We start from the raw sequence: 26,893 nt of genomic DNA, 5'->3' as shown, positions 1-26,893 counted from the left end.
TTACTGGTGGACAGTTCCAGAACATATGCTTACATGTGCCTGGTGCATTCAGAAGAGCACAAATGTCAGTAAGGATCTGAAGCTAGACTCATAGCACAATGCTTTTGAGGAATGAGGTATAGTACTATATAACAATATATATTTGAATTGAATATGCTGATAGTTTGGAATCGAATATAGTGAGCTATATAATATCTTAGAAAGAGTAGTGGACAAGGTTGTCACTGGTTTCCTAGTAGGGGACAGTAAATGAAAGAAGTTATAGAAAGGAGCATGGAAGTTAAATTAACTCCCCTTATCTTGATCTAAATCTGTAGGCAGAAAAGAAAAAAGAAAGGATTTGTGGAAAATTAAAAAAGTTTCTCAATGGCTGGAAAGTTCAAAGCTCAGTGTTGTCAGAGACATCCTGTTGGTTCTAAATACCGTGGCATGACCAAAGATGAAAAGAGATGGGATTACCACCCGTCATGCACGCGTGCTTCGGAGACAGTCGACAAAACCCACGGGGAGTAGACAGTTGTGAGATGAAGGGCTACAAAAGGGTACTAACCTCTCTCTTTCTTCCCGCAGAAACAAAGATGGAAAAAAAAAACAGCTGTATCGCAGAGCCAAAATGGTTGACTTGTCCTTCTGTCCCTCCTTGATGACGTCACGAACAAGTCGGAGCTAAGACGTCACTTTTGAGTTTCTGTATAAATACCCCCCTGTTTTCAATGTTTGGTTGTCAAATGCTTGGTTGAACCCTTTATGTTTCATCATTATTTTGACCTGTCCTTTGGGCAATATATGGGGAGGTTCCCCAAAACTTTATTTGACTGGCTGTCGAATTTTCTTTCTATTACACACCAAATACACTGGGCCAAGTTATGTGAATATGTAACATTTGTTACAAGATTACAGTTTACTTTTCATAAAGCTAATCTTTCAAAAAACAAAATCATGTCTAGTTCTTCAGCACTCACAGCAAAGCTGTACATTGCTAAAAATAAATATAAAGTTACTTTTTCATGTGTTTGTTCAAATTCTTTTCTAAAAAGGGTTGGATATGATTAATTATTTTGCTGATAACTTTCCAATACTCAATTCCATATAGAACATTAATCCTGTAAAACCAGTACTAATTAATTTAAATATTATATATATGTACATATACCTATTGTCCTAATATTTTTGTATATAGAGAATAGTATAGTAGAATTTGCAAATATAAATGTTAAAATTACTAACTTGTCACCAAAACAGAATTAAAATGAAGAGGAAGCAAGCAGTACAGGGTTCCAAACCCTAGAAAACGAATCATGTTATGCTTTCACAGTTTAATGTCAACGTTTCTGACTTTTGCTGTTTGAAGTTGGCCCCGATAAGCTGTTCAGAAGAAGAAAAAAAAGATAATTCAGAGGCAGAGACTATCATGTCAGCCATGTTACTACCATTCTATGGATATGAGAATGGATAACTGTTGCACTGCCATACGCTCACGATGATGATTATTAAGATTATCACACTGAAGAATACAATTTTTAAAAAATTATACTCAAAAATTACCACAAGGTTTTGTTTTCCAATTAAAAAAAATATATACCTACACTAAATTGATTTGATTTAAAATGATCATATTTGCTTACTTTAAGCTGATGTCACATTACATGAATTAAAGTTGTGGGGTATATATCAAATTTTTCAACCACAGTTGATGATCTCCTTCCCCAGACCATGTCATTATAAGTGATTGAAAATCACGCCCCACTTACAGACTGAGTGCCAACCTTCCAGCACAGTCATGCTCATTCCTTTCTGTGACAGTCAATAGCGTGCTGCCTGACACAGCCTATGCTGTATGAAGGGTTAAGAGATATGGTGCGTTCAGCTGCAGTCTCTGCCCTTTTTTGCATTTTGCTTTAGTAAGGGAAACACAAGACAAGCCTGTTTTCAAGATTCAAAACATGCCTGTTCCTTATTCCTTGGCTGAGCATGCTTAGGCTACCAGCTCTCATGCACACAGAGTTTATTTTAATATAGCAAGTCATAGGTTAGTTGGAGTGAGATGGTTGGTATATCACATTAGGAGACCAGGTTCAAGATAGCACACCACTGACTCCCTCAGACTCACTAAGATTATGTAAACGAAGGCTATGAATGAAAATTGCTTGAAAAGTTGTATTATGTAACATGGACTTAACATATCCATTTCTATCAAAATTGATATAAATTTCCAGGATATTTGTTGCATTAACATATTTACACTAAAACAAAAGCAGCATATTTCATTCATTTAAGTAAAATAACAGAAGTAAATCTCAAGATGCATTCAGAAAACACACACAAACCGGATCCTTTGACATGGAGTTAGTACTAGTGTACAGTTATATTTGCAGTGCGCCAGAAAGATAAACACAAAGGTATTAAAATGTAGAGAGTAAAAGAAAAATAAGAGATGTAAGATATGTCTGTCTCCTGCCAACATTACATACGTGGGAATGGGAACAGGGGTGTTATTTTTGGAAGACCAGATGAGGATGTGATGTAGAACGACAAGTGACAAGCAATTGTAGTGACAAGGTATGTAAGAGATATGGTGGAGATATGATTCTACAAAGGATACAATCACACATTTAGAGACTACCTGAAACTCTTTGCCAATAATGCAAAGCTGGTAATGAAACATTTGGAAGACAAGGAACAATTGAAAAGGACAGAAGTTTATATGAACAGAAAAAAAAAAAACACAAAAGACTTCTTGGATGAACATAATGAGGGCAAAGGAAGTGAAACAGAGAGAGAACGAATGAACAAATTAACTGAAGGACCATTATCGAACCAGCCATATGTTTGAAACAGGGGCAACTGAATTTTGGTGATGAGTAATAAGATAAAAAGCTGTAGAAGAAAAATTATTAGAAAGTGCAGCTAGGGTGTGGAAAACTACATTATTGAAAGAGTACAATGAAATCCCTGTCCCACTCTTTACTCCCAACTAAGAAGGAAAAAAAGAGGAAAAAAAGAGGTGACCTGAAATATAACTACACCTATAAGATAGTCACATAAGAGATCAAAGCATGCGAGTCCCACATTACCACAACCCAAAAAAAAGAAAGAAAACACCCAAAATAAGTAAGAGTAAAGAATGAAAGGTGGTAAGAAATTAGAGATTATAGGCCTGAGAAACAATAAATTTAAAAAGAGTGGATGGGAAAAGTAAGCAGCACTTGATTCCTAAATAACAATTGGAAGAAAGAATATGTGAATGGAAGGGAAAAAATAAATATCCAATCAGGGAAAAAAATACAGACCAAGAGGCAAAAATATGTGAAAAAAAAACACATGAGATTGTTATCAACAGTCAAATAGCAATTACACTTCTGAATTAGACACATCAGAATGTGGTGGACTGCCAGGAGAATTTTATTAAAAACAAAAAAAAAAAATGCAAAAACTGGATATTTTGGAAGTTTTCAAAGAATATTAAAGGAAATAAACTCTCCCAACAATGATATCAGGCATTATAAATCTAATACTTAAGAAAGCATGTATTAAAAAAATAAATTGAAGAACAGTGATATTATGATACCAAGACAACAAAATATTAGAAATTATATGCAGACAGAATGTGTTATTTATAAAAAAGAAGTTTTCGAACATGTGGTGTGACTGATAAGAATTGAATAGATAATCCGATACTGGAATTCTGGTGAGATGCCATAAAGCTGGAAGAAGGAAAAGTCTTAGATAGAGCATCACATGAATATTTGTGGAATGTGCACTTAATGAAAATAAAATCTCAGATAAGTTTATCATGCGACTAAAAACTATGTAATACGTGTTCATAACAACAATTGGAATCAGTATAGCCTTAATGAAATAAATTTCAATATACAGGTCAAATTATGAAACAATGAAGTGCCAGGGAGCTAAAAAATATTTCAGTTATGAAAATTTCATAGTAATAAGATTCTGTATATGTGTCGCTATAGTGCTTTCTTTAACTTGCGTCCAGGCATTTGCAATCATTTCAATAGCTTCTTTCACGTTAATTTTCATCTCCTCCTGTCTTCAAGTTATGCTAATGAGAATTTGTCTCAGCCTTTCCTTGTGATAATACACTTTCAGGGTGCAAATGATACCCAAATCCAATGGCTGAAGCACTGCTGTGCAATTGGGCAGGAGGAACTCGAAATGTGGAAACATGGTGTAGGTAGCAGAGTTATCAATCAGAAGCCGAATCATCGTTCTCTTCTTCTTCATATTGTGAGGTTTGTGAACTCTTTTGGAACCGAAAAACGTAATGACACGCCAAAGCGTGATTGCTGCGTCTGTATAAGACTGTTTGTCTGTTGCCAGAGCAGGGCAACCACAGGCTCACAGTGCTGCAGCGAAGAATCGCAGAAGCAAATCTGAAAAGATCATGGTCTCACTATAAGTCCCTGTCTTGTACCTCAAAACAAAAAGAAAGAAAAAAATTACAATGTTTGTTTGGAGATCATTGTGCACAACTGAGCTGTGACCACATAACTATCTGCTCTGTGGATGATCCATTCAGGTATTTCAAGGTCTTTTGGGCACTTCATTGTAATGAAAGCATCTGCTGAATGTATTTCATAGTAATGAGAGTTCTATAAACTCTGTCATATGGGAAAATTGTCAGGACCATAAAAATACTTTGTTGTAATCAAAATTTCATTGTAAAGATATTTGTTCCAATGGAATTTGACCTGTATACTACAGTCAGGAAAATTTCTCCTTTATTTTTTGTACTCTGTGTGTAGCATGGAGCCAACAGCATATAAAATAAGGAAGGGCACATGTATTAGTCAGTGGAGTATAGCATTTAATTTAGAAAAGCATGAATGTACTTTGTAGGGGAAATATAAGAAAAACAAAAAGCATGAGTTTGAGGATAAAAAAGTGAAGGCATTTCTTTAAACCACTAAAAAACAGAATTACCTTGCTATTCTGTTCATATATTCTATTTGTGTAATAGTCAGATGAGATCTTATGAGAGAGAAAGGTGGAAAAAATTTTCCTAACCGTCCTAAACTGATAGTATTAAAATACTACGACTGTAATAGTGAAAGTGTCAATAAACAGACATGGGTGAAATGACAGAAATGGTGAGAGATCTTTTTGGTACAATGTTGAAAGCAGCTAAAATCTCTTATATATATTTCTCTTCTAGTTCGTCCTGCTTCCACTTCAAAACCGGTCCTGCCCACACGCAGCCGACACGGCATTTCTCTTTTCCTATTCATCCTCTTCCAAACCCTTCCCCATACTGCCTGTGGCCTCCCATACACCCCCACACCGCTTTTCTCGAGTCCTATTCCTCCTTCAGACTACCGTGTTCCCCGCTCCTCTCTCATGACCCCATTGATGTCACATCACCGCCTGATATCTACATAGACATAGAATTACTAGATGCCGCATGACCAGCAGCATCATACGTCAACGTCGCCGCCATATTGCGAGTGGCACTGCTGCGGAGTGAAGTAATGAATAATACGCTGCTTGGGATTGTACAAACCACTGTACGCTCCAAACCAGATCTCTGGGGATTACATTTCATAGGAAAGGCTGAACAATCGTTTTGGTTATATTTGGCCATTAGAAAATTCCATTTTATATATCTTAGCACTCAAGGTTACCTTACAATAAAATTAAACAACATAAGTAAAATTAAAATAAGAGAATAAATCAAAAAGCAATAATTTGCAAACAAACAAAGATAACTGGCAGTAACAGTGCAAAATTCACAATTGGTATGTCAGTTTGAAAAGATAAGTTTTAAGGGCAGTTTTAAAATGTGTTATTGAATCGAGCTGACGCATATGAGAGGGAAGAGAATTCCTGAGTTGAGGAGCACTATGAGAGACGCTCGAGTTCCCATAGAACAGAGTCTGATGTGTGGTACAGAAAGTAGAGCTGCAGATGAGGATCTGAGTGAGCGAGAGGGAGTGTCAGTCTGGAGGAGATCAGTGAGGTTGTGGAGAGCTTTAAATGTTAAGAGCAGTATTTTGTATTGTATTCTGTAGTTAACAGGGAGCCAGTGACGTTGAGAGAGAATCGGTATAATATGTTCAGTGGATTTAGAACAGGTTATTATCCTGGCAGCAGAATTTTGAAGAAGTTGTAAGTGATGGATAAGTTTTTGTGGGATGCCAGATAGAATAGCATTACAGTAATATGTGAGGTGACTAAGGCATTAACCAATACTTCAGTACTGTGCTACGTAAGCTTAAACAGGACGTCTAGAAATGTTTTGGAGATGGAAGGCAGTCCGAGAAATGTTACTTATATGGGAGGAATTATTTAATAATAATTATTATTATCTATACTAATAAAAGGCAAAGCCCTCACTGACTCACTCACTCATCACTAATTCTCCAACTTCCCGTGTAGGTAGAAGGCTGAAATTTGGCAGGCTCATTCCTTACAGCTAACTTACAAAAGTTGGGCAGGTTTCATTTCGAAATTCTACGCATAATGGTCATAACTGGAACCTATTTTCCTCCATATACTGTAATGGATTTTAGCTCGATGGCCGTGGGGGGCGGAGTTGCGTGTGAAATCATCACGCCTCTCACGTAATCACGTGAACTGACTGTGAACGCAGTACGTAGAAAACAAGGAAGAGCTCCAAATAGCGCTGAAGAAAAACGCATACAAGCTTATTCATAAGTGCAGCTACTGCAAAAACAAAGCACGGTGTAAACCGTAAGTTTAAATTAAGTTTATGGACACGCTCCCACTGCCGTTTGTCATGCCTTCATCGAATACTTTATTCGCGAGATACAAGTTTAATGAGAAGATACGAGGTATAAATGAGACTTTGGATCGCTTTGTAATGGAGTTAAAATTGCTGTAGTGAGAAACTTTTAAGTCAGGTCTTGGCTAACATTAAATAAAGCCGTGGACATCGCAACATCACACAAGAGAGAAGCTCACGTGAACTGACTGAACGCAGTACGAGTGATCACTTCCATGCATCAAACTTGTTCAAAAAACGCATTACACAATTGACAAGGTAGGAAAAGAATATACTCCAAGCTGAGCTCCACAGCTAACGCGGTCTTGCGGAAGCAACTTCGTCACGCTGCCACCAAATACTCACAGAAAAATCCACAAGTTAATACACACGCTGTCTCTAGAGTTTCTCCATACTCAATGTATTCCTCGCATCCCTGTTATACCCTCTGATCTCCCATTTCAATTCAAATGCCTCCAATTTCCAATAAGGCTCTGCTTCATGATGACAAGTAATAAGTCTCAGGGACTGAGGAGACCAGTTTCTCCAAGTTTAGAAATAGGAATGCTCTCCCATTCTTGTCTAATACAGGCCTCTAACTGTTCAATCGTCTTGGGCCTTCTTTGTCGCACCTTCCTCTTTATGATGTGCCAAATGTTCTCTATAGGTGAAAGATCTGGACTGCAGACTGGCTATTTCAGTACCCGGATCCTTCTCCTACGCAGCCATGATGTTGTGATTGATGCAGAATTTGGTCTGGCATTATCTTGTTGAAAAATGCAGGGTCTTCCCTGAAAGAGATGACGTCTGGATGGGAGCATATGTTGTTCTAGAACCTGAATATATTTTTCTGCATTGATGGTGCCTTTCCAGACATGCAAGCTGCCCATGCCACACGCACTCATGCAACCCCATACCATCAGAGATGCAGGCTTCTGAACTGAGCGTTGATAACAACTTGGGTTGTCCTTGTCCTCTTTGGTCCGGATGACATGGTGTCCCAGATTTCCAAAAAGAACTTCGAATCGTGACTCGTCTGACCACAGAACAGTCTTCCATTTTGCCACACTCCATTTTAAATGATCCCTGGCCAAGTGAAAACACCTGAGCTTGTGGATCTTGCTTAGAAATGGCTTCTTCTTTGCACTGTAGAGTTTCAGTTGGCAACGGCGGATGGCACGGTGGATTGTGTTCACTGACAATGGTTTCTGGAAGTATTCCTGAGCCCATTCTGTGATTTCCTTTACAGTAGCATTCCTGTTTGTGGTGCAGTGTCGTTTAAGGGCCGGAGATCACGGGCATCCAGTATGGTTTTACGGCCTTGACCCTTACGCACAGAGATTGTTCCAGATTCTCTGAATCTTCGGATGATGTTATGCACAGTTGATGATGATAGATGCAAAGTCTTTGCAATTTTTCGTTGGGTAACACCTTTCTGATATTGCTCCACTATCTTTCTGCGCAACATTGTGGGAATTGGTGATCCTATTCCCATCTTGGCGTCTGAGAGACACTGCCACTCTGAGAAGCTCTTTTTATACCCAATCATGTTGCCAATTGACCTAATTAGTGTTAATTGGTCTTCCAGCTCTTCGTTATGCTCAAATTTACTTTTTCCAGCCTCTTATTGCTACTTGTCCCAACTTTTTGGGATTTGTTGACACCGTGAAATTTTGAATCAACATATTTTCCTTTAAAATGATACATTTACTCGGATTAAACGTTTGATCTGTCACCTACGTTCTATTACAAATAAAATATTGACATTTGCCATCTCCACATCATTGCATTGTTTTTATTCACAATTTGTTTAGTGTCCCAACTTTTTTGGAATCTGGTTTGTATGTGGATATGTATATATATATATATATATATATATATATATATATATATATATATATATATATATATATATATATATATATGTGTGTGTATGTGTATATATATGTATATTTATCTGTATGTATGTGTGTATATATATGTTGAGATATATATATATATATACAGATATGTGTATATGTAGATATGCATATATGTATATGTATATATGTTTATGTGTGTGTGTATATATTTTTATATATATATATATATATATATATATATATATAATTTGACAGCAATATTCATAACAGTGACAATACAATTACATTGACAATCATGTTACGTTATTTTTAAGATGTTTCCTTTTCTTTTTCTTAACTTCTTTAACACATTACTTCTCCGCTGCGAAGTTATTTAATAATTGCCATTATTAATGTATAAATGGATATAAATAATTGCATGCAAACGATTCGCCAAAATCTGTTGTATGTAAATGATACTGTTTTAAATGTTATTGTTTTTTCATCAGAAAACCCGGTTTCCACGTCTACCTGCATTTGTTTAAATGGCACTTTTGCCACTTGCACTAGGGCGGACGCGCTGATGTAACGTGTCGACTGGGCAACACAGTGAATGCGGCATCTATCTATACATGTCTATGGATATCAAGCTTGACCGTGTGACCTTTCACTTCGGTCATGTCTGCGGCCTGGGAGTCTTTTCCGTAGCCTGCTACAGGAAGATACACTCTCGACCATTGGCATTGGTTTCGCTCCTTGCTATTGGTTTCACTCCTTGCTATTCTCGTTATACTGCGACGGTAATTTCCTAAGCTTTTGTTATAAAACGAACGACAGTATCTTCTCTGTCGACGGGATTTTGTCCATTATCTGTATTCCGGGATCCGGCAACTGCCTGTTCCTATCAGTGGGTTATTTCTTGACACAAACGGTTGACGAAGGCAATGCACTCTCACTACGACATAGGGCAGTAGATTTCATTGCATCACATTGGAACAGATTTGGAGATGTTCTTCCTGTTATTCTTTTCAACGCATGTCGAGTTATCATAACAAGTCAGGAGTACTATCAAAACATGGCAACATCTGGAGTTTACGGTGATGAAGCTGAAATTCAAGCTCTTTCCGAAATTAGATCTTTTTACTCATTATCTGTCATTTCCAGCAAAACACCTATTCACAACTTTGTCTTTCAAGAAGTATTTCTTTCTTGTTGATTTATGAATTCCTTTCTCACAGTTTTCCATTCCTATTCTTACATCGGCTAATTACTTTTTAAATCAGCATTGAATAAACAATTGCTTAAGAGTAACATTGATCAGAGAAATTCACCAATTCATTCCTTGCAGCAAATTTCCTAGGTTCACCGACAATCCTGGTCGCCTAATTTTTACCTGAAAATGTGCTGAGCAGTTTGCTTAGGTGAACTTTTTATTAACAGCATCCCATAATGCTTTGTGAAGCCAATGTGAAATCACACAGCTGTAGTAGCCAATGTTGGATGGGACAGCCCTTCCCAAGTATAAAATTTTAATCCCCTTGCATGACAGGCTCAGAGTCTGCCAGTGGAAGCCAGTCAGGAGCTGAAAAACAGAGGGTAGAGGCTAACACCCAAAGGCAGCCAATATGCAACTCTTAATCCTCTATGTCTTTTTCCTCAAAAATCATGCCTCATTTATGGTCAAGTGCCTCGTTGCATCTGTCCTTCCATTCTCACAAAGAAAGCAGACCATTTATTTTCATACTTGAATTCATTGTTGGGTCAATAAAGTCTATGAAAATTCTGTGAGTGAGCCACCATCCACTTCTGCACATTTCACTCGTGGCTTAATTGCTCCTTCCACTATGTGTGTCTGAAATAACTAATGTAGTTTTTTTCTACATCAAGTATAGTGAAACAATGTGAGTGATTACAAGAGAGTTGTCTGCTAAAGATAGCAATGGGAAACAATGTTGTGCAATGTCAGTAAGAGAGGCAGATGACAATTTGTCAAGGACAAGTCAATTGTGAGCCAGAGAAGAGGGACAGAAATTTACGCCTTGGTACCAGTGTTCAATGGCATTACTTGTGGTGGTGAAACAGGAACCTTTAATTATAAGACAAAGAAGAATATCAATCAGATTTTTTGAATGGAATTTTAGAATTTCAACATCATGGGCATTTGAGGTGCATCAGTTTAAGAAAAGTCAAGAAATTACTTGCAGTTGATCCAGCATTTCTCTGACTTTTGCCTGTTTAAAAGTGATGGCTTTAGATACAGTGCCATACTGCTGCTTCGTGGCTCAGGTCACATTTTTGGCCTCAATAATTGATCCAGCATATTTCACTGAAATTCCCAAATGTTTCTGCATTTTTCACAAAGCAGATTCAGCAGGGTTCACCCATCACTACTCAAGAATGATAAAAGCCTGTGTGACTGGCAAAATCCAGGAATATGGAAAAGATGGAAGGAACTGGTTAACTTCATAGAGATTAATCTCAGCTATAAGAGGAAAATTCCTTTCATACAAAATTTTATTTTCATTTGTTGCTGTAGTACCCTTATTTGCCTTTTTCTGAGCATCTGTAGCTTGCCTAACCAAACTAACTAATTTTTGTTCATTGCATTCTTTCAACTTCAGCATTTGTAAAATTTTTTGGCAGGTACAGGTGAACACAAAAAATGAGATAATATAATATCTGGCTATTACAAAGGGTAAAAATAAAAAAATAAATCAAAACACCATGAAAACCCCCAAGCTCAGTGGTGACAGATAATGCTACCAAATGTTTGTCTACATTTACTATTTAGATGATTAAAACAATTATCCACAACTCTAAAATCTAACTGCAGTGGTCAAGAAATATTTTGTCACAGAACAATTTAAGGGTGGTTTTAAAAGTAACCATTAAAGCTGATTTCACCCAAAGTTTTTGAGTTTTTTTTCCAGTTAAATTTGGGTTAAAATATTGTTATTGCTGTTTTTGAACATTTTATAACTTTCTAAAAGGGCAAAAAAGAATAGTCATGTGGCAGAGTTTGCAGGCTGGAACACATTTGGACAAGTTGAGACAGGAACCTACCTGTCTTTCTGAGCCACAGCTCCATTCCGATTGGTGAACAGATGTCAAAGGGGGGTTGGTATCCCCTCTAATCGCATCACAGACTTCATATTTATATACATTATTTTCACATATGTATGTACTATATCTAAATATATAATACTATTGCTTTTAATTTATACTTAATTTGCTTTAAATATAGGATTATATACATTAATTATATATAAATATACTGCTCACAAAAATTAAAGGAACACTTTTTTTATTCGGCCTGGCATGAAATCAATTAAACCTGTCTGATAATTTTCTGGTTGGTTAAGCAGCTGAGGTCATTGTTAATCACTTTCAGCTGTATTGGTGTTCATGGACTTAACGACAGGTGCACTAAAGTGGCAACAATTAGAAAACCCTCAAAACAGGACTGGTTTTACATGTGGAGGTCATTTCAAGTTTCTCCCTCTTGATCTTTTTTGGCTGGTTTTCCACTCGTGCTAGTTTTTGCTTGAGTAATCATCTCTACTGGCAGTATGAGGCGATTCCTTAACCCTACAGAAGTTGCACAGGTTGTCCAACTTCTCCAGGATGGCACATCAACACGTGCTGCAGCAAGAAGGTTTAATGTGTCTCCCAGCACAATCTCCAGAACATGGAGGAGATTTCAGGAGACTGGCTGTCTTTCTCGGAGAGCTGGACAGGGCCGTAGAAGGTCATCAACCCATCAGCAGGACAAATACCTGCTCCTTTGTGCAAGGCGGAACAGGCTGAGCACTGCTCGTGCCCTACAGAATGACCTCCAGAGGGCCACTGGTGTGAATGTCTCTACCCAAACAATCAGGAACAGACTTCATGAAGATGGCCTGAGGGCCCGACGTCCTGTAGTGGGCCCTGTGCTCACTGCCCAGCACCGTGGAGCTCGACTAATTTGCTCAAGAACACCAGAATTGGCAAGTCCGCCACTGGCGCCCTGTACTTTTTACAGACGAGAGCAGGTTCACCCTGAGCAGCTGTGATAGACGTGAAAGAGTCTGGAGAAGACAAGGAGAACGATATGCTGCCTGCAACGTCGTTCAACATGACAGGTTTGGTGGTGGGTCAGTGATGGTCTGGGGAGGTATATCCATGGAGGGACGCACAGACATCTACTGCGTAGGAAATGGTGCTCTGACTGCCATAAGGTATCGAGACGAAATCCTTGAACCCATTGTCAGACCCTACGCTGGTGCAGTAGGTCCTGGTTTCCTCCTAATGCACAACAATGCCCGGCCTCATGTGGCAAGAGTATGCAGGCAGTACCTGGAGGATGAAGGAATTGAAACAATTGAATGGCCTTCACGATCCCCTGACTTAAACCCAACAGAACATCTGTGGGACATTATGTTTCGGTCCATTAGGCGCCACCAGGTTGCTCCTCAGACTGTACAACAGCTCAGGGATGCCCTCATACAGATCTGGGAGGAAATACTACAAGACACCATCCGTCGTCTCATTAGGAGCATGCCCCGACGTTGTCAAGCATGCATACAAGCTCGTGGGGGCCACACAAGATACTGAAAAGCATTTTGAGTAGCAGAAATTAAGTTTTTGAAAAAATAGACCAGCCTGCCACATCTTCATTTCACTCTGATTTTAGGGTGTCTACACAATTGAGCCCTCTGTAGGCATAAAACTTTTATTTCTATTAAAAGACTTGGCATCCCTTTGTTCCTAAGACATTGCCCTGTCGTTATTTGTATAGATATCCAACTTCATATTGAGATCTGATGTATCTAATGTGTTTCTTTAAAGTGTTCCTTTAATTTTTGTGAGCAGTGTATATATTTAACATAATTCATATGCTATTGTCCTCTTTCAGCACATAAAGCATGGTATCATATTCAAGATGCCTAATTAAAATAACACCGGTCATGACAGAATCACAAGTGAATGAAAACTCTGAAACTTGTAATGATTTGTTTACAGATTCACAAGAATTGTTAGGTTGATTCTCAGTTAGTAATTCATTTGCAGATCAAATAAACAAGAATCACTGGACTGATTCTCGGGGAGCAACTCATTGATGAATGAAATGAACAGCAGCAACTGCAGCGAAACAAAATATGACAACGTCATGTAAGATGCCTTAGCCCTCCTGTTGAGCTCCACTGAACTGATTTGTTTGTGCTCATGAATCAAGACATATGATTCACTGAAAAGAGTCTATCAAAAAGAAAGAATTGTTTGGGGAAATCGACCATTACTTAATAACTACTACACCAGAACACAGTCATAACTCCAAAGTCTCCTTATCCATACTGTTGATGCACCTTAACCCATCTTTTGATGCTGAATTGTCATTTAATTTAGTTTTGGCATGATTAATGTATGGTTGTGAAAAGAAACGCAATGTGCTCCAATCACACATGAGATGAAATTTAACGAGTTTACTTTACTTTGAATTAAGTCACATTCAGTTTGTGACTGAATGGACATGAATTAAATATATGCTTTTGTATTGCATTTTAATTTGGCAATAATGTGTTTTGTATATAAAAGCAATGAATAATTTTATTGATTTCTTCTGAATTCTGACAAGGAAAAATTTTGTTAAAATTAAGGATATTGTAACAACCCGGCAGCAAGCGCTGGCGGAGTGACGCCTCATGGTAATTTATGTAAATAGTTTGTGGGTAATTTATAAAAAGCTTATTGTATGTCGACATTTACGTATTGTCATTTGTGTTGTAAGTAATGGTGTGTTTGTATTTAATTGGTTGGGTGGGTTTGGGACATCGCCGTCCGGGGGTTATTTATTTTGTAAAAAGTACCAATTTATTGAAATGTGTCTCTGTGCGTGACCTTGGCAATGGCCGAGCAATAATGTTGAGCTTTTGTTTCTGACTATCTTCTGTAATAAAAAGATACAACAGGACAGAGCTGTTTTATTGCCAAGATTTTATCTAAGCAAACTACCGAGACACTCGGAGTCGTGCGGTGTATGGGGCACGAGTGTTCTCTTTCTTAAAGAGCTGGGTGCAGTTGCGTGCATGACGCTGGCAAGCCGCTAGCCGACAGCTTCGGAGAGGTGCACGGCAGAGTTCGGCTCGAAATCTTAAAAGACTCCTCCACGGGTCGCTACATTGGTGTCAGAAGTGGGAGACCAGGCTGTTTAGAAGACGCCGTCATGGAACAGAGTCTTGAAGAAATAGAGCGTGCCATCTCGGAAAATAGCGTTATGTTGGAGCGCCTGATCAGCAGAACTGCACGGAGAAAAAGGACAAACTGGCCTGAGGGTGCCAGTATTCCCCGGACAGTGTTGCGATCTTCTAGGCACGGCCGGAATGAACCTGTAGCTGCCGCAAGCGACACCCCAAATCACCAGTCGGCCGGTCCTCCCCACACGGTCACCCGCTAAGCTGCCACGATACAGCGGGTTGACGCCCCTGGAGCCATACCTTGCACAAGTGGATCTGGCTGCTCTTCACAATGGTTGGAGCTGCGAGGAAGCTGCAACACACTTGGCCCTTGCCTTGGAGGGTCCCGCACTTCAGGTACTCATCGACCTGCCGCCTGAGGAGTGTCGTGATCTTCAGGCCCTCACCGATGCTCTCACCCGTCGTTTGGACAGAGAACCTCAGCGGAACACAGCAGGGAGGAGCTGACAAACCGACATCGGCGTGAAGGTGAGAGTGTGGGAGCATTTGCAGCTGACATCAGGGTCTATGTACGGAAAGGTTACCCTACTTTCTCGACAGCAGCAAGGGAAGAACTCAGTCTTCATGCTTTCCTGCGGGGCCTTGCACCAGAGCGTCTTCGTCAGCATGTCTGTCTGTCGTCGCCCAGACATTTGAGCGAGGCACTACGGGAGGCTGAACGGGCTGAAGAGGTACTACAGTTTGGGTCTCCGGCACGTCAATCATCACGCCCAAGCGCGCTATCGAGAGCAGTTGAGCGAGTGGTAGAAAGGGACCAGCCTGAGGGTGTGGAGGTCAGTCGCGCCCAGCCATCATCAATTCCCCGACAGAGACAAAGATCGGACCGCTGTTTCCGATCGCGGAGAACCAGGGCATTTTGCCAGGGACTGCCCTGCTCCAAGTCCCCTGCCTCGTACAACATCACCTTGGGAAACGACTTGAGTGAGGCCGTGAGGGACCCTCGCTCCAATTTTCAGCATCCCTCCGCAATGACTGCCCTAAAGTGGGGCGCTGTGGGTTTTCAGGTGGACTATACCTAGACTGCATTATAGACGGACGGCCATGCAGTGCCTTAGTGGACACGGGGTCCACTATTTGTCTATTACAGAGAGGAGTGTTGCCCGAAACAGCTGGTCCTCTTCCAAAAGACTGGACTCCTTCTAACATCGAACTGCGACGGTTACGGGTGAACGGACAAAAATGCCGGAAAGAAACTATTGACTGTAGTAGTAGGGACGAGCCAGACCAGCCACGAATTCTGGCTCATGGACATTAAAGACAAATGCATAATTGGGTTAGACTTGCTGGCCCACTGGGGAGCATGTGTTGATGTGTCCAGGGCCATCCTCTCGTAGGTAATGAGACTGTGTCGCCCAATCGGGCTGGAATCATCCTGGAAGGGCTGTTAGCTTGGATTTGCCTGGACACCACGGCTCACCGGCTCCCGACCGTTGTTCGGAAGATGCAGGGACTGAAGAGGACCCCAGGAGAGTATTGCAGCTCAGACCAGTGCTCCCCAACGGTTTTCCTCACACGACCACCCATCCACTGAGACGGTTGCTGCTGTGGAGGAATTGGGCCATCGAAGTGGTGAACAGCTGAGCACGCCACAGCAGGAGCAACTCCAGAAAGTATTGAACGACTTTGTGGACATTTTTGCGGCTCGAGAAGAGGACTGCACCAGAACCTCGTTAGTCAAACACCACATTGACACTGGCCACGCCGCCCCCATTCGGTTGCGCCCCCACAGATTGCCTCTTGCAAAACGCCAAGCTGCCGAAGAATTGATTCGCGAGATGGTAACCAACGACATCATTGAGCCTTCGGACAGTCCTGGCCGCACCCATGGTCATGGTGCGGAAGAAAACGGGGTTGGCGCCTTGTGTGGACTTTCGTAAATTAAATGCAGTCACTCGAAAAGACTCTTACCCATTGCCTCGCATCGATGATGCATTGGACTATGTGGCTGGATCCCGTTGGTTCAGCACTTTGGACTTGCGCAGTGGATATTGGCAGGTAGAACTGGCAGCAGAGGACCGACCCAAAACTGCATTCACCATCGGACAAGGGCTGTGGCAGTTTAAGGTAATGCCGTTTGGACTTTGTAATGCGCCGGCCACGTTTGAAAGACTAATGGAGCGGGTCCTAAAAGACATTCCCCGAACCCGTTGTGTGGTCTATTTAGATGACCTGCTGATTCATGCCAGAGACTTTGACCAGGCGGTGCACAATTTAAGGGAGGTCCTGACCGCCATTCGTAGCGCCGGGTTGCGGTTAAACCCTGAGAAATGCAATCTTCTCGCCCGACAGACTCAGTTTCTAGGGCACGTAATCAGCGAGAGTGGGGTGGCTACAGACCCGCAAGGTGACTGCCGTGAGCAACTGGCCCCACCAGCCAATATCACTGAACTGCGGAGCTTTTTGGGTTTAGCCTCCTACTACCGAAGATTCGTAAAAAACTTTGCGACCATTGCCAGCCCTTTGCACCGACTAACGAGTAAGGGCCAACAGTTTGGGTGGACGGAGGACTGCACAGCCGCCTTCCAACAGTTAAAGGCTGCCCTCGTCAGCGCGCCTGTCCTGGCGTACCCTGACCCCAACCAACCTTTTGTGGTGGACACTGACGCTAGCAATGTGGGGATTGGGGCCGTGCTCTCACAGAAGGGGGAGGCTGGAGAAAGAGTGATAGCTTATTACAGCTGCAGCCTCAGTCGACCGGAGAGGAATTACTGTGTCACTCGGCGGGAACTGTTGGCAGTGATCCTAGCGGTACGGCACTTTCGGCCCTACCTATTGGGCACTAGGTTCACACTGCGGACTGACCATGCTAGCCTCACCTGGATGTTGAATTTCAGGCAACCAGAGGGCCAGGTGGCAAGGTGGATGGAGATTCTACAAGAATATGACTTTGAGATACAGCACCGACCGGACGGCAGCATGCCAACGCTGATGCCCTCTCCAGGCGTCCATGCCTCAGCAATGAATGTCGATATTGCCGCCGACAGGAAGAAAGGGGGCTGGGGCCATCGCCGCATCCGCAAGGATAGATGACACTGTTGGAGTAGGGGAGCCGTACACTATTGACCAATTGAGGCAGTTACAGGCGAACGATCAAGCACTAGAAAAGGTAAAGGGCTGGTTGGAGACACAAGAACGTCCCGACTGGCAAACCGTGTCGTCACAGGGGCCTGAACTCAAAATACTCCACTCTCAGTTGGGCAACTTGGAGTTGCACGATGGCGTAATCTACAGGCGGTGGCACGCACCCGGAGGAATTGACCGGCTACAACTACTGGTTCCCCAGGCTTTGCGCCGAGGTCCTCCGATGGGTCCACGGAGCGGCTGGATCCGGACATTACGGGAACGCTAAGACAGTGCGTCGACTACGGCAGCGGTTTTATTGGCCCGGGTGTCGGCAAGACGCAGAGCTACACGCCCACTGCTGTGACGTCTGCACTGCACAAAAGGACCTGGTCAACGCGTTCTCACGCGCCATTGCAACGATACCTGGTCGGGCACCCATGGAGAGAATTGGCGTGGACATACTGGGTCCTTTTCCTGTAACGGAAGCCGGAAATCGCTACGCTTTGGTAGCAATGGACTACTTTACCAAATGGCCAGAGGCGTATGCAGTTCGGATCAGAGTGCCCCACAGCTGCCCAAAACTCGTGGATGAAATGTTCACTCGATTTGGAGTTCGGACGAGCTCCACAGCGATCAGGGCGGAACTTTGAGAGCCGTTTGTTCAGGGAGGTGTGTCAGCGACTGGGGGTGAAAAAGACCCGGACCACCCCCCTTCACCCACAAAGTGATGGATTGGTCGAGCGATTTAATCGCACCCTGGCCACTCAACTGGCAATTCTGACCAGTCAACACCAGCGGGACTGGGACCAACATTTGCCTTTGGTCCTATGGGCATATCGGACAGCAGTGCAGGAGTCGAGCCAATGCACGCCAGCGGGCTGATGTTTGGAAGGGAACTCGCACGCCGGTGGAATTAGTGTTTGGCTCACCCCCTGAGCCTGAGATTATTGGTGGGCCCGAAATGGATTATTTTAGACGGCTAAAAGAGCGGCTGGACACCGTTCATCGACTGGCCAGGGAGGCCCTGGAGGGAGCTGGAGCGCCAAAAACGGGCTTACGATTCACGGGCTCATGGCCCGACGCTGAAGCCAGGGGACAAAGTGTGGGTATTTTGCCCGCAACGGAAACGGGGATTGTCCCCAAAACTAGCTCACCATTGGCAAGGACCGGGGGAAATATTGGACAAAATATCGGAGGTAGTTTTCCGAGTCCGAATGCCTGGACGAGGCAGACGGGTGGTGCTGCACAAGGACCGTTTAGCACCATACCACCCACTGGCCCCAGAACAACAACAACTCGAAAATACAAGCGGTTCTCCAACCTCCACCCCCGGCACCGAGTCAGACATTGACAGGACTGAGCCCGACACAAGTGACGGCACCTCCGGCAGGACAAAGCGTATCCGTCGACGGCCAGGACATTTACGTGATTTTATCTGTGATGAGTAGGGTTGTGGGGACACTAACCCTCTTAGGAGGGGGCTGTGTAACAACCCGGCAGCAAGCGCTGGCGGAGTGACGCCTCATGGTAATTTATGTAAATAGTTTGTGGGGAATTTATGGGTAATTTATAAAAAGCTTATTGTATGTCGACATTTACGTATTGTCATTTGTGTTGTAAGTAATGGTGTGTTTGTATTTAATTGGTTGGGTGGGTTTGGGACATCGCCGTCCGGGGGTTATTTATTTTGTAAAAAGTACCAATTTATTGAAATGTGTCTCTGTGCGTGACCTTGGCAATGGCCGAGCAATAATGTTGAGCTTTTGTTTCTGACTATCTTCTGTAATAAAAAGATACAACAGGACAGAGCTGTTTTATTGCCAAGATTTTATCTAAGCAAACTACCGAGACACTCGGAGTCATGCGGTGTATGGGGCACGAGTGTTCTCTTTCTTAAAGAGCTGGGTGCAGTTGCGTGCATGACGCTGGCAAGCCGCTAGCCGACAGCTTCGGAGAGGTGCACGGCAGAGTTCGGCTCGAAATCTTAAAAGACTCCTCCACGGGTCGCTACAATATTTTACCTGTTGGACTGCATTTAATTGTGACACAGACAGTCTTTAATGGTTTATAGTTTAGAAACTGTAACTATGAAAAATAAACCCTTAAAGTTTATTTTAAGTGTTAGCAGTAAAGTTAAATTCACCCTGAACTAATATTCTAGTTGGTTAAATTTCTGGTATTAAAATAGAAGTTTAAAAATTGAAATTTGCACAGGAATTTGAGAGTTCCCTTTCTAAAATAATTGTAAAATGCATCTTACTTACAAAGTGAACCAGTTCAAGCTAGTGTTAATGGGAGAGTGTTAGCTGTTCACTATATAATTTTACTGATACAAACAGTAACGTACTCTGGGGCTAATGACAGTTTTTTTTAAATCAACAAGCAAGTCTCACAATGCATAATGTTGAAGGTAGTCGATTTGCTTAACATTTAAATCCATAATTTCATGAAGGTGCAAGTTCTACCAATGAGATTAAATAAATTGTACTTTTATTAAAAGTTGATGAATGCAAGGATGAAGAATAATTTACAATGTTTAACCCGAGTTTTCTGTGGGTGTGGTCTTTGAAGGATGAAGAATAATTTACAATGTATAACCCGAGTTTTCTGTGGGTGTGGTCTTTGAAGTATTAGGCTGTCAATGATTCTGAACTAGATTAAGTGGGTTTCATAATGGATGGATTGACAAACCTGACACTTTAATTCAAATAAAAATTAAACTTTGACCATACTTTAGCTGAACTTTGTACTGATCAAAATGATTTACCTATGGTGATTAATTCAATTAAAGACATTTTCAGGAGTTTCAAAGTACATGGTGCTCTTTGCTTTCATTGGCCCTCTCACTTTCATCTTGTCAGATTGCTCAAAGAAGGTTGAAGGCTTGTCCAAATGCTGAATGCCTGAATACCTCATGACCTCAGTGGTTTTACTATAATTTAAGAGGTGCATCAGAGTGTGACCATGGATTGAGGTGGATTTTATTAGGACAGATTATGCAGAAATGGAAGGGAATCTTAAATTACAGCATGTGAAATTCATTTAAATAAAGAAGTTTTAAAAATAAAATTAAAAACTGATTATGGTTTGGGTGTAGGCTGCAATTTCATTTTAGTTACGCTATTCAAGGATAGAAACACAATATAGCTTGCACTAAAATAAAGTTTCAGATGATATAAATCTTGTTAGTAGACTGAAAGGTTAAAGGTTAATCACATCCAGAATAATAAAAGGTAAGACAAAATGTTCTTGCTTTCTGGCCTTCATCAGGCATGCTGTTCTTTATGGGTGTGTGTCCAAGTCTCGCCACTGTGTCCAGATATTGACTTGGAATTGGATTAAGTGGAAAATAGAGGGACAGATATAACCTATTTTCTTTTAAATTAAAAATTTTGTTTTAATCAACCCTGTGCAATACAGAATACATATTTTGATTTCTCCTGTGCACTTCCCAAAATGACAACTTATCTTTTAGATGAGTTCATGTTTTCTGTATTTCCAGATTTGTGAAAGAGGTTGAAGTATATTGCAATTACAGGAATACCATTGTCTGTCTGCTTGTTTTCTCATAGAAATGTTTGCAAGTTAATTTCTCCAGCACTGCAGCTTTAAGAGTGAATTGTTACAGAAAGTGTAAGTTTTAATTTTGTTTTCAGTACCAGCAGAAATGAATGCAGTTTATTACACTGAATTCTTTCAATATCATTTTAACAATTTATTAGCTTCATTTGTATTCCCATCTTATCAAGTGCAAACATCTTTTCATATCAGAGGAGAATATATAAAATGATTGATCACAGGCATTGCTGCACAATTGCTCAGTAAAGATAACTTTGTGAACTATGAAAACATTGCAGGTGTATAAATCCAAAAAGAGATTTGTGTGAAGAAAGATGCTGTACAACACTGGATCTTTTGCTAGGTACAGCATGGCTTAATATTTTTGAAAGAACCATAAAAAGGCACAAGAGTCAGTGAATAATGAAGCAGTAGGAGATGTACATGGCATGAATGACTATGGGATACTGTAACATTCAGAAGGTCAGTTCATTCACACCACATGACATGGATTAGCAATCATATTTATTAATTGTTTTATTCTGTGTTATTGGAGCACAAATTTACCAATCAGATCACACTCTAAAACAAAAGAGGTACATTTGCAGGAGATGTAATATTTTGCATCATACACATTTATTTATAATTGATGTTCATCTTTCCTGCACACCGCTCCAATCTGATAATGTTTTTGAAAAGGTTTCTGTCTTGTATATTGTACTGTTGGGATAGTTTGAAGCAACTGGTTTATGCGGGGAAGAAAACAGTTGGATTAAAAAATTGTAATCTGCAATTTGGACTTCAAAGAATGAAGAAGTCTAAAAATATTTTAAACTAGCCAACCCACGGCGTACCATACGCCGCATAATCAGGCCGGTTTTTTAATGATTTTTAAGCAGAGGGAGAAAATTAACATTTGAAAAATCGGTTATGTAATAAATCAGCAAGAAAAGCAACATTGTAACAATGCATGGAACGAACCAACACACAATCGTCTGAAGTGACTGAAAACTGGCGCACCGTCCTCGCGCCTTCTCCTGCCAGACGGAGGGATGGGGGTGCACGGTGCGGAGTGTGGAACGGGAGGAAAGGAGAATGACGTCGATTCAGCTCCGTCCGTCATGCTAGTCTGCTGATTTCTCGTTCAGTATGCATTGCCCGCTCATGTGTCCACATCCAACTCGTCACTTGAGTCGCCGTCTTTACAAAGTACAGATGTACCTGTGACTGACGTAGACTTTTCATTGCTCTGTGCGGTTTTGGCTGCTATTCTATATACTGTATATTCCACCAAGACACCCGACCACGGTAGTAGTGAGGTGGGAGGGGGGTGTGTACAAAGGGTTGGGACGGAACCAGTGGGAGCGTGTGAGTCGCACTTAGTGGGACTTAGTTTGCAGCCTGAATGGGGTTCATCGGCTTACCCACGCCTCTCTGCGCTGGATAGACACACGGTCAATGTCATGCATATTTATTTATTGAATGCTAAACACTGGAAAGACACAGATGTCTAAAACGGGTTGGTGTGAGAATACAACAGTAAGTGAATGAAAAGATGGAACTCTGGAGAGAGCAAAATACAACACAATAGTGAACCCGCAGCATAACAAACGGCGCGTGGCTCAGACGTGCATGCGGACTCTTACCACAGACGAAAGGGACTAACTGGGTGGCCGGTGAGTTTTTGCGTCCGGGCAAATGGGCAGGCAGTGTGAATGCCTAAAGAGCGAGGGTAGACGCCGTCCGGTGAAAAAGGAGCGTTGGTGGGCAGGAAAACGTCTTCCGTGTTCCTGCAGGAGCATCTAAGAAGATGCATGTTTGTCGCGGAAGCGAATAGCTGTATGTAGCGTGTAAAACAGTTTGCAATGGTGTGCACGCGGTCGTGCGTCATAACCGAAATTGTGCTTCAACTTAAGTTGTAAAGGATTGTTTTAAGGATCCCATGGGATACCCCTCGCAAACCGTTTCACATGCTGCATATGGCGATTCACCTCCGCTAGAAACATGCTTCTATGAACAGTCAACGTAGCTCGGAGGTGCATGACATTAACCTGACCTGCACTGCATGTGGCCTCTACGACAGACGAATATAAATGACGCCATTTTTTCTGTGTCGTCGCGTCCGAGTTAGTGGGCGTGGCCATGCGAGTTGTTGTCGTATCCAATGGTCTTGGAGTTGGTGGGCGTGGCTCTTTCCTGCGTGCGCCATATGTGTCTTACTTGTCGGCAGCTTAGTGAATCCACACCTCTTCCGGCATGCTTTCCATGGTTGTCTTGCCTTAGTGAATTATATATATATATATAGATACTGATGGAAAAAATGTAACAATAGAAAAATTACAGATTGATAATCTTTTAATTGCACATGTGGATGTCTTATTTGACTGCAAAATTCAAATGATGTAGATATGAGATCAAAAAATATATATCACTTGAAAATCAGCAGAACACTGTGTCCTTTCAAGAATATTGCCTTATGTTCACTGTAAATTTTATGAAAAATTTTGAGGCTTAACACTGTTAGAATGCAGCCCCAGATTACCAAAAATTATCATTTAAAACACTGCTAATACAGAAAGACCATTTTGAAGACAAGTAATGGCTCTAAACAGTCTGAGAGTTGTCTGTTAAAGGTAAGAAGACTGAGTCACTGAAGTGGGTCTAAAACAGCCAATAATATCGAAGGTCAGCAATTACAGAGTAAAGCCTGTTAATACATATCTTGAAAACAGCATGGTTGACTCAGGCTACTACAAGACATTTTACTTAAAGACTGAAACATGCTGTTTTTTCCTGAATTTGTCTATTATATACAGCCTGTATCCTGCCAAATATAACTAAGAGATTAGTTCAAACCACACTACTCACTTTTGAAGTTCGAGTTGAGTTTTCAGCTTTTTCTTTGCTCCTTGGGTGAGATCATATTTATTTAGATCCTCTTCTGTAAGGGCTAAAAACTACATAAAAGTGACAGTTTAGTTAAAGGTGCACCAGTTATTACATTAAGTCCTTGCTTACTATGGTATATCACCTTGCTTTCCTTCTTTATGCAGGTACATGATAAAATGTGGCAAAGATGTGTGTTATTGTGTTATCAATTCAAACATAGCAATCATTATAATATTAACAGCTACCAATTTATAAAAAGCAAATGGTGTGATGAAAACAAAAGGTCTGGGCAGGTACGCTTGCTAAATGGACATAAACTACAGGCTCTACAGGTAACTTGACCTTTGTCTCCACTGTTTTACACACTAATTTTACAGAATATTTGTTTCTGATACTCTGATGAACTTTTACAGAGTTATCTTTCAACTGGTAATATAAATATTTATATTAAAATGAGTATCTCTTCTGTTTTCAGCATGTTTATATAGCGCCTTTTGCTAATTTGAAAAAAAAAAGCAATACCAAGACTATATGCTCTACAAATACCATGCCGTATCAGCTCTTATCAAAGTCAAATAACCAGTGTTGAGTTATGATTTAAAAGACAAGAAAGCATTTACCAAAGTAAAAGCAAACTGCAGATATCTACCAATCTACTACAGATTGCTCCAAGTATTAAAAAAAAGGCTGATTTAAAAGATTAAACAAACTGGTCCATCTACCTTTTCCATGGTTAACTGCTTAAAAACAGGGTAGTATTTATGCAAGCGTAATTTGCGAAGCCAGTCAAGGATTCCATTCTGTTCAGGATTTGGTGGAGTCTGTAAGGAATTGGATAATTGACTCCCTGTTGATGATAAGCCAGATGTACTTGTCAAATTATCTGTCTGCGGCCCAGTAGTTGACAAAATGCTCATAGTCTGGGAAGCAGAAAAGGAAGGGCTAAAAAGAGAAGGCTGTAGTATTGTGGTGCTGCAGCTATTAGAGGACTGTATGCTGGCAACACCACATATTGGCCTGTAAAGAAAGAAGAAGAAGAAAAAAAAAAAACCTTAAACCATCAAAAATGACAAAAGGAGTTTTATATTTACGTAAAAAGGAAGCTTAAGCATTTAGATTCCTTCAGAAATATATCCAGGTGGAGAAATATATCTTAAAACAATGTTTTCCATTCTACTAATACTTACGCATTCAGACCAGTATCAAAAACAATGAATGCAGAAAGTTAATTCCAAGAATCTCTCAGATATCAACTTGTAAAGTTCCTGTATGAACATACAACTCTACAACTGAAATAAACCATTCCAGTGAATATGGCATGTCTTCTCTCTAGCAAGGACACGAATAAAGTGTCTACAAATAAAGTACCAACTTATCACAGAGCTACCTTTTCACACACCACTCCATATTATTAAATCTTCTGCCAAATTATTATTTTCACAGTCATCTGCAGTGGCTAAAATGATGCAAAATATTTCCTCTAGAATTAATGCATACCAGTTTACTTCAGCTCCAGCAGCCTCAGAGGCTTAGTTCACTGCATTAACAAACATTTAAATTTTTCAAAACAGTTTTTCATTTGCCAAATATCAGTTTCCACCGAATATGACACAGAAAGATACTCTTCAAAACTTTTTTTAAACGTCAAGAGATTACTTCAATGATGCACACATTGTTCACATCATCATATATAATACTCAAATTCATTTAATGAAAATCTTTTCACATATGGCATGATAAATTTAAGATAATACATAGGAGTTAATGTAAGAGAACATTTCAGCTGTGCATGACAATGGAATAAGCAATGAAAATATTACACATAAATACACAGTACAGAGGGATATTTTAAGCAATACTTTGGAAAAAGTAAATCAGAATTTTACAAAGATGTGTCCTACCTTACAGCTGTATTAAAGGTGACCTTGTGCTGGGAAGATGAGTTATAGCCTAAGAGAAATGTAAGGTATACTGCATAAAAATATCTGTCTCAGTTTAAAAACAAATACAATTCTTTTTAAATTGTTAAATTTGTAATATAATTCTAAATAATGTATACCACAATTTATACATTAATAAAGAATTATGCAGAGAGGGCAATATGGAGACAAATAATAAATTAACGTCATGAAAAATACAAAGTGTTTAATAATTTCTAGTATGTAATAATTACACATTTCTGAAATTAATCTTGTTTGAAATTAGTTTTTTTTGTATATTTTTCCAGTACTAAAATGATGGCTCAAGTAATACAGTAAAGGTCTAAAGATAATGTTGCCCAACTTTTCAAATACAAGTCTGAAAACCTATGATTACATTACTATTTCTATATTATGTTACCTTGCATGTATACTCCAGTTAACCATATGGAAAAATATCACCAAAAATCCCAGTTTTAATTCCTTGTTATAAAAAGATGCAGTATGATTTAAACTTCTATAAAAACATGCAATATGAGAAACTGATAAATCATTGTGTACTTCTTTAGTGTTGGACTCTGACACATGCCATTTGCAATAAGGTAATTTAACTTTCTTATATATAATAATCGTAACCATGTTTGTTTCGGT

General features: G+C 40.5%; 1 protein-coding gene across 1 annotated transcript in view; it reads right to left on the bottom strand.

The window, feature by feature from the left end:
- LOC120535594 (zinc finger CCHC domain-containing protein 14-like) overlaps positions 1–26,893 on the bottom strand; it is a 151,569-nt gene that overhangs the window by 24,134 nt on the left and 100,542 nt on the right. Inside the window, exons 5-7 of the mRNA XM_039763534.1 lie at positions 26,225–26,273; positions 25,046–25,340; positions 24,303–24,391 (exon numbers count right to left, since the gene is read on the bottom strand). Coding sequence (XP_039619468.1) covers positions 24,303–24,391; positions 25,046–25,340; positions 26,225–26,273 — 433 coding nt within the window. The remainder of the gene's footprint in view (positions 1–24,302; positions 24,392–25,045; positions 25,341–26,224; positions 26,274–26,893) is intronic.

The sequence above is a fragment of the Polypterus senegalus genome, chromosome 9 (genome assembly GCF_016835505.1).
Source record: "Polypterus senegalus isolate Bchr_013 chromosome 9, ASM1683550v1, whole genome shotgun sequence".
NCBI lineage: Eukaryota > Metazoa > Chordata > Cladistia > Polypteriformes > Polypteridae > Polypterus > Polypterus senegalus.
This window is presented reverse-complemented; position numbering and strand designations above follow the sequence as displayed.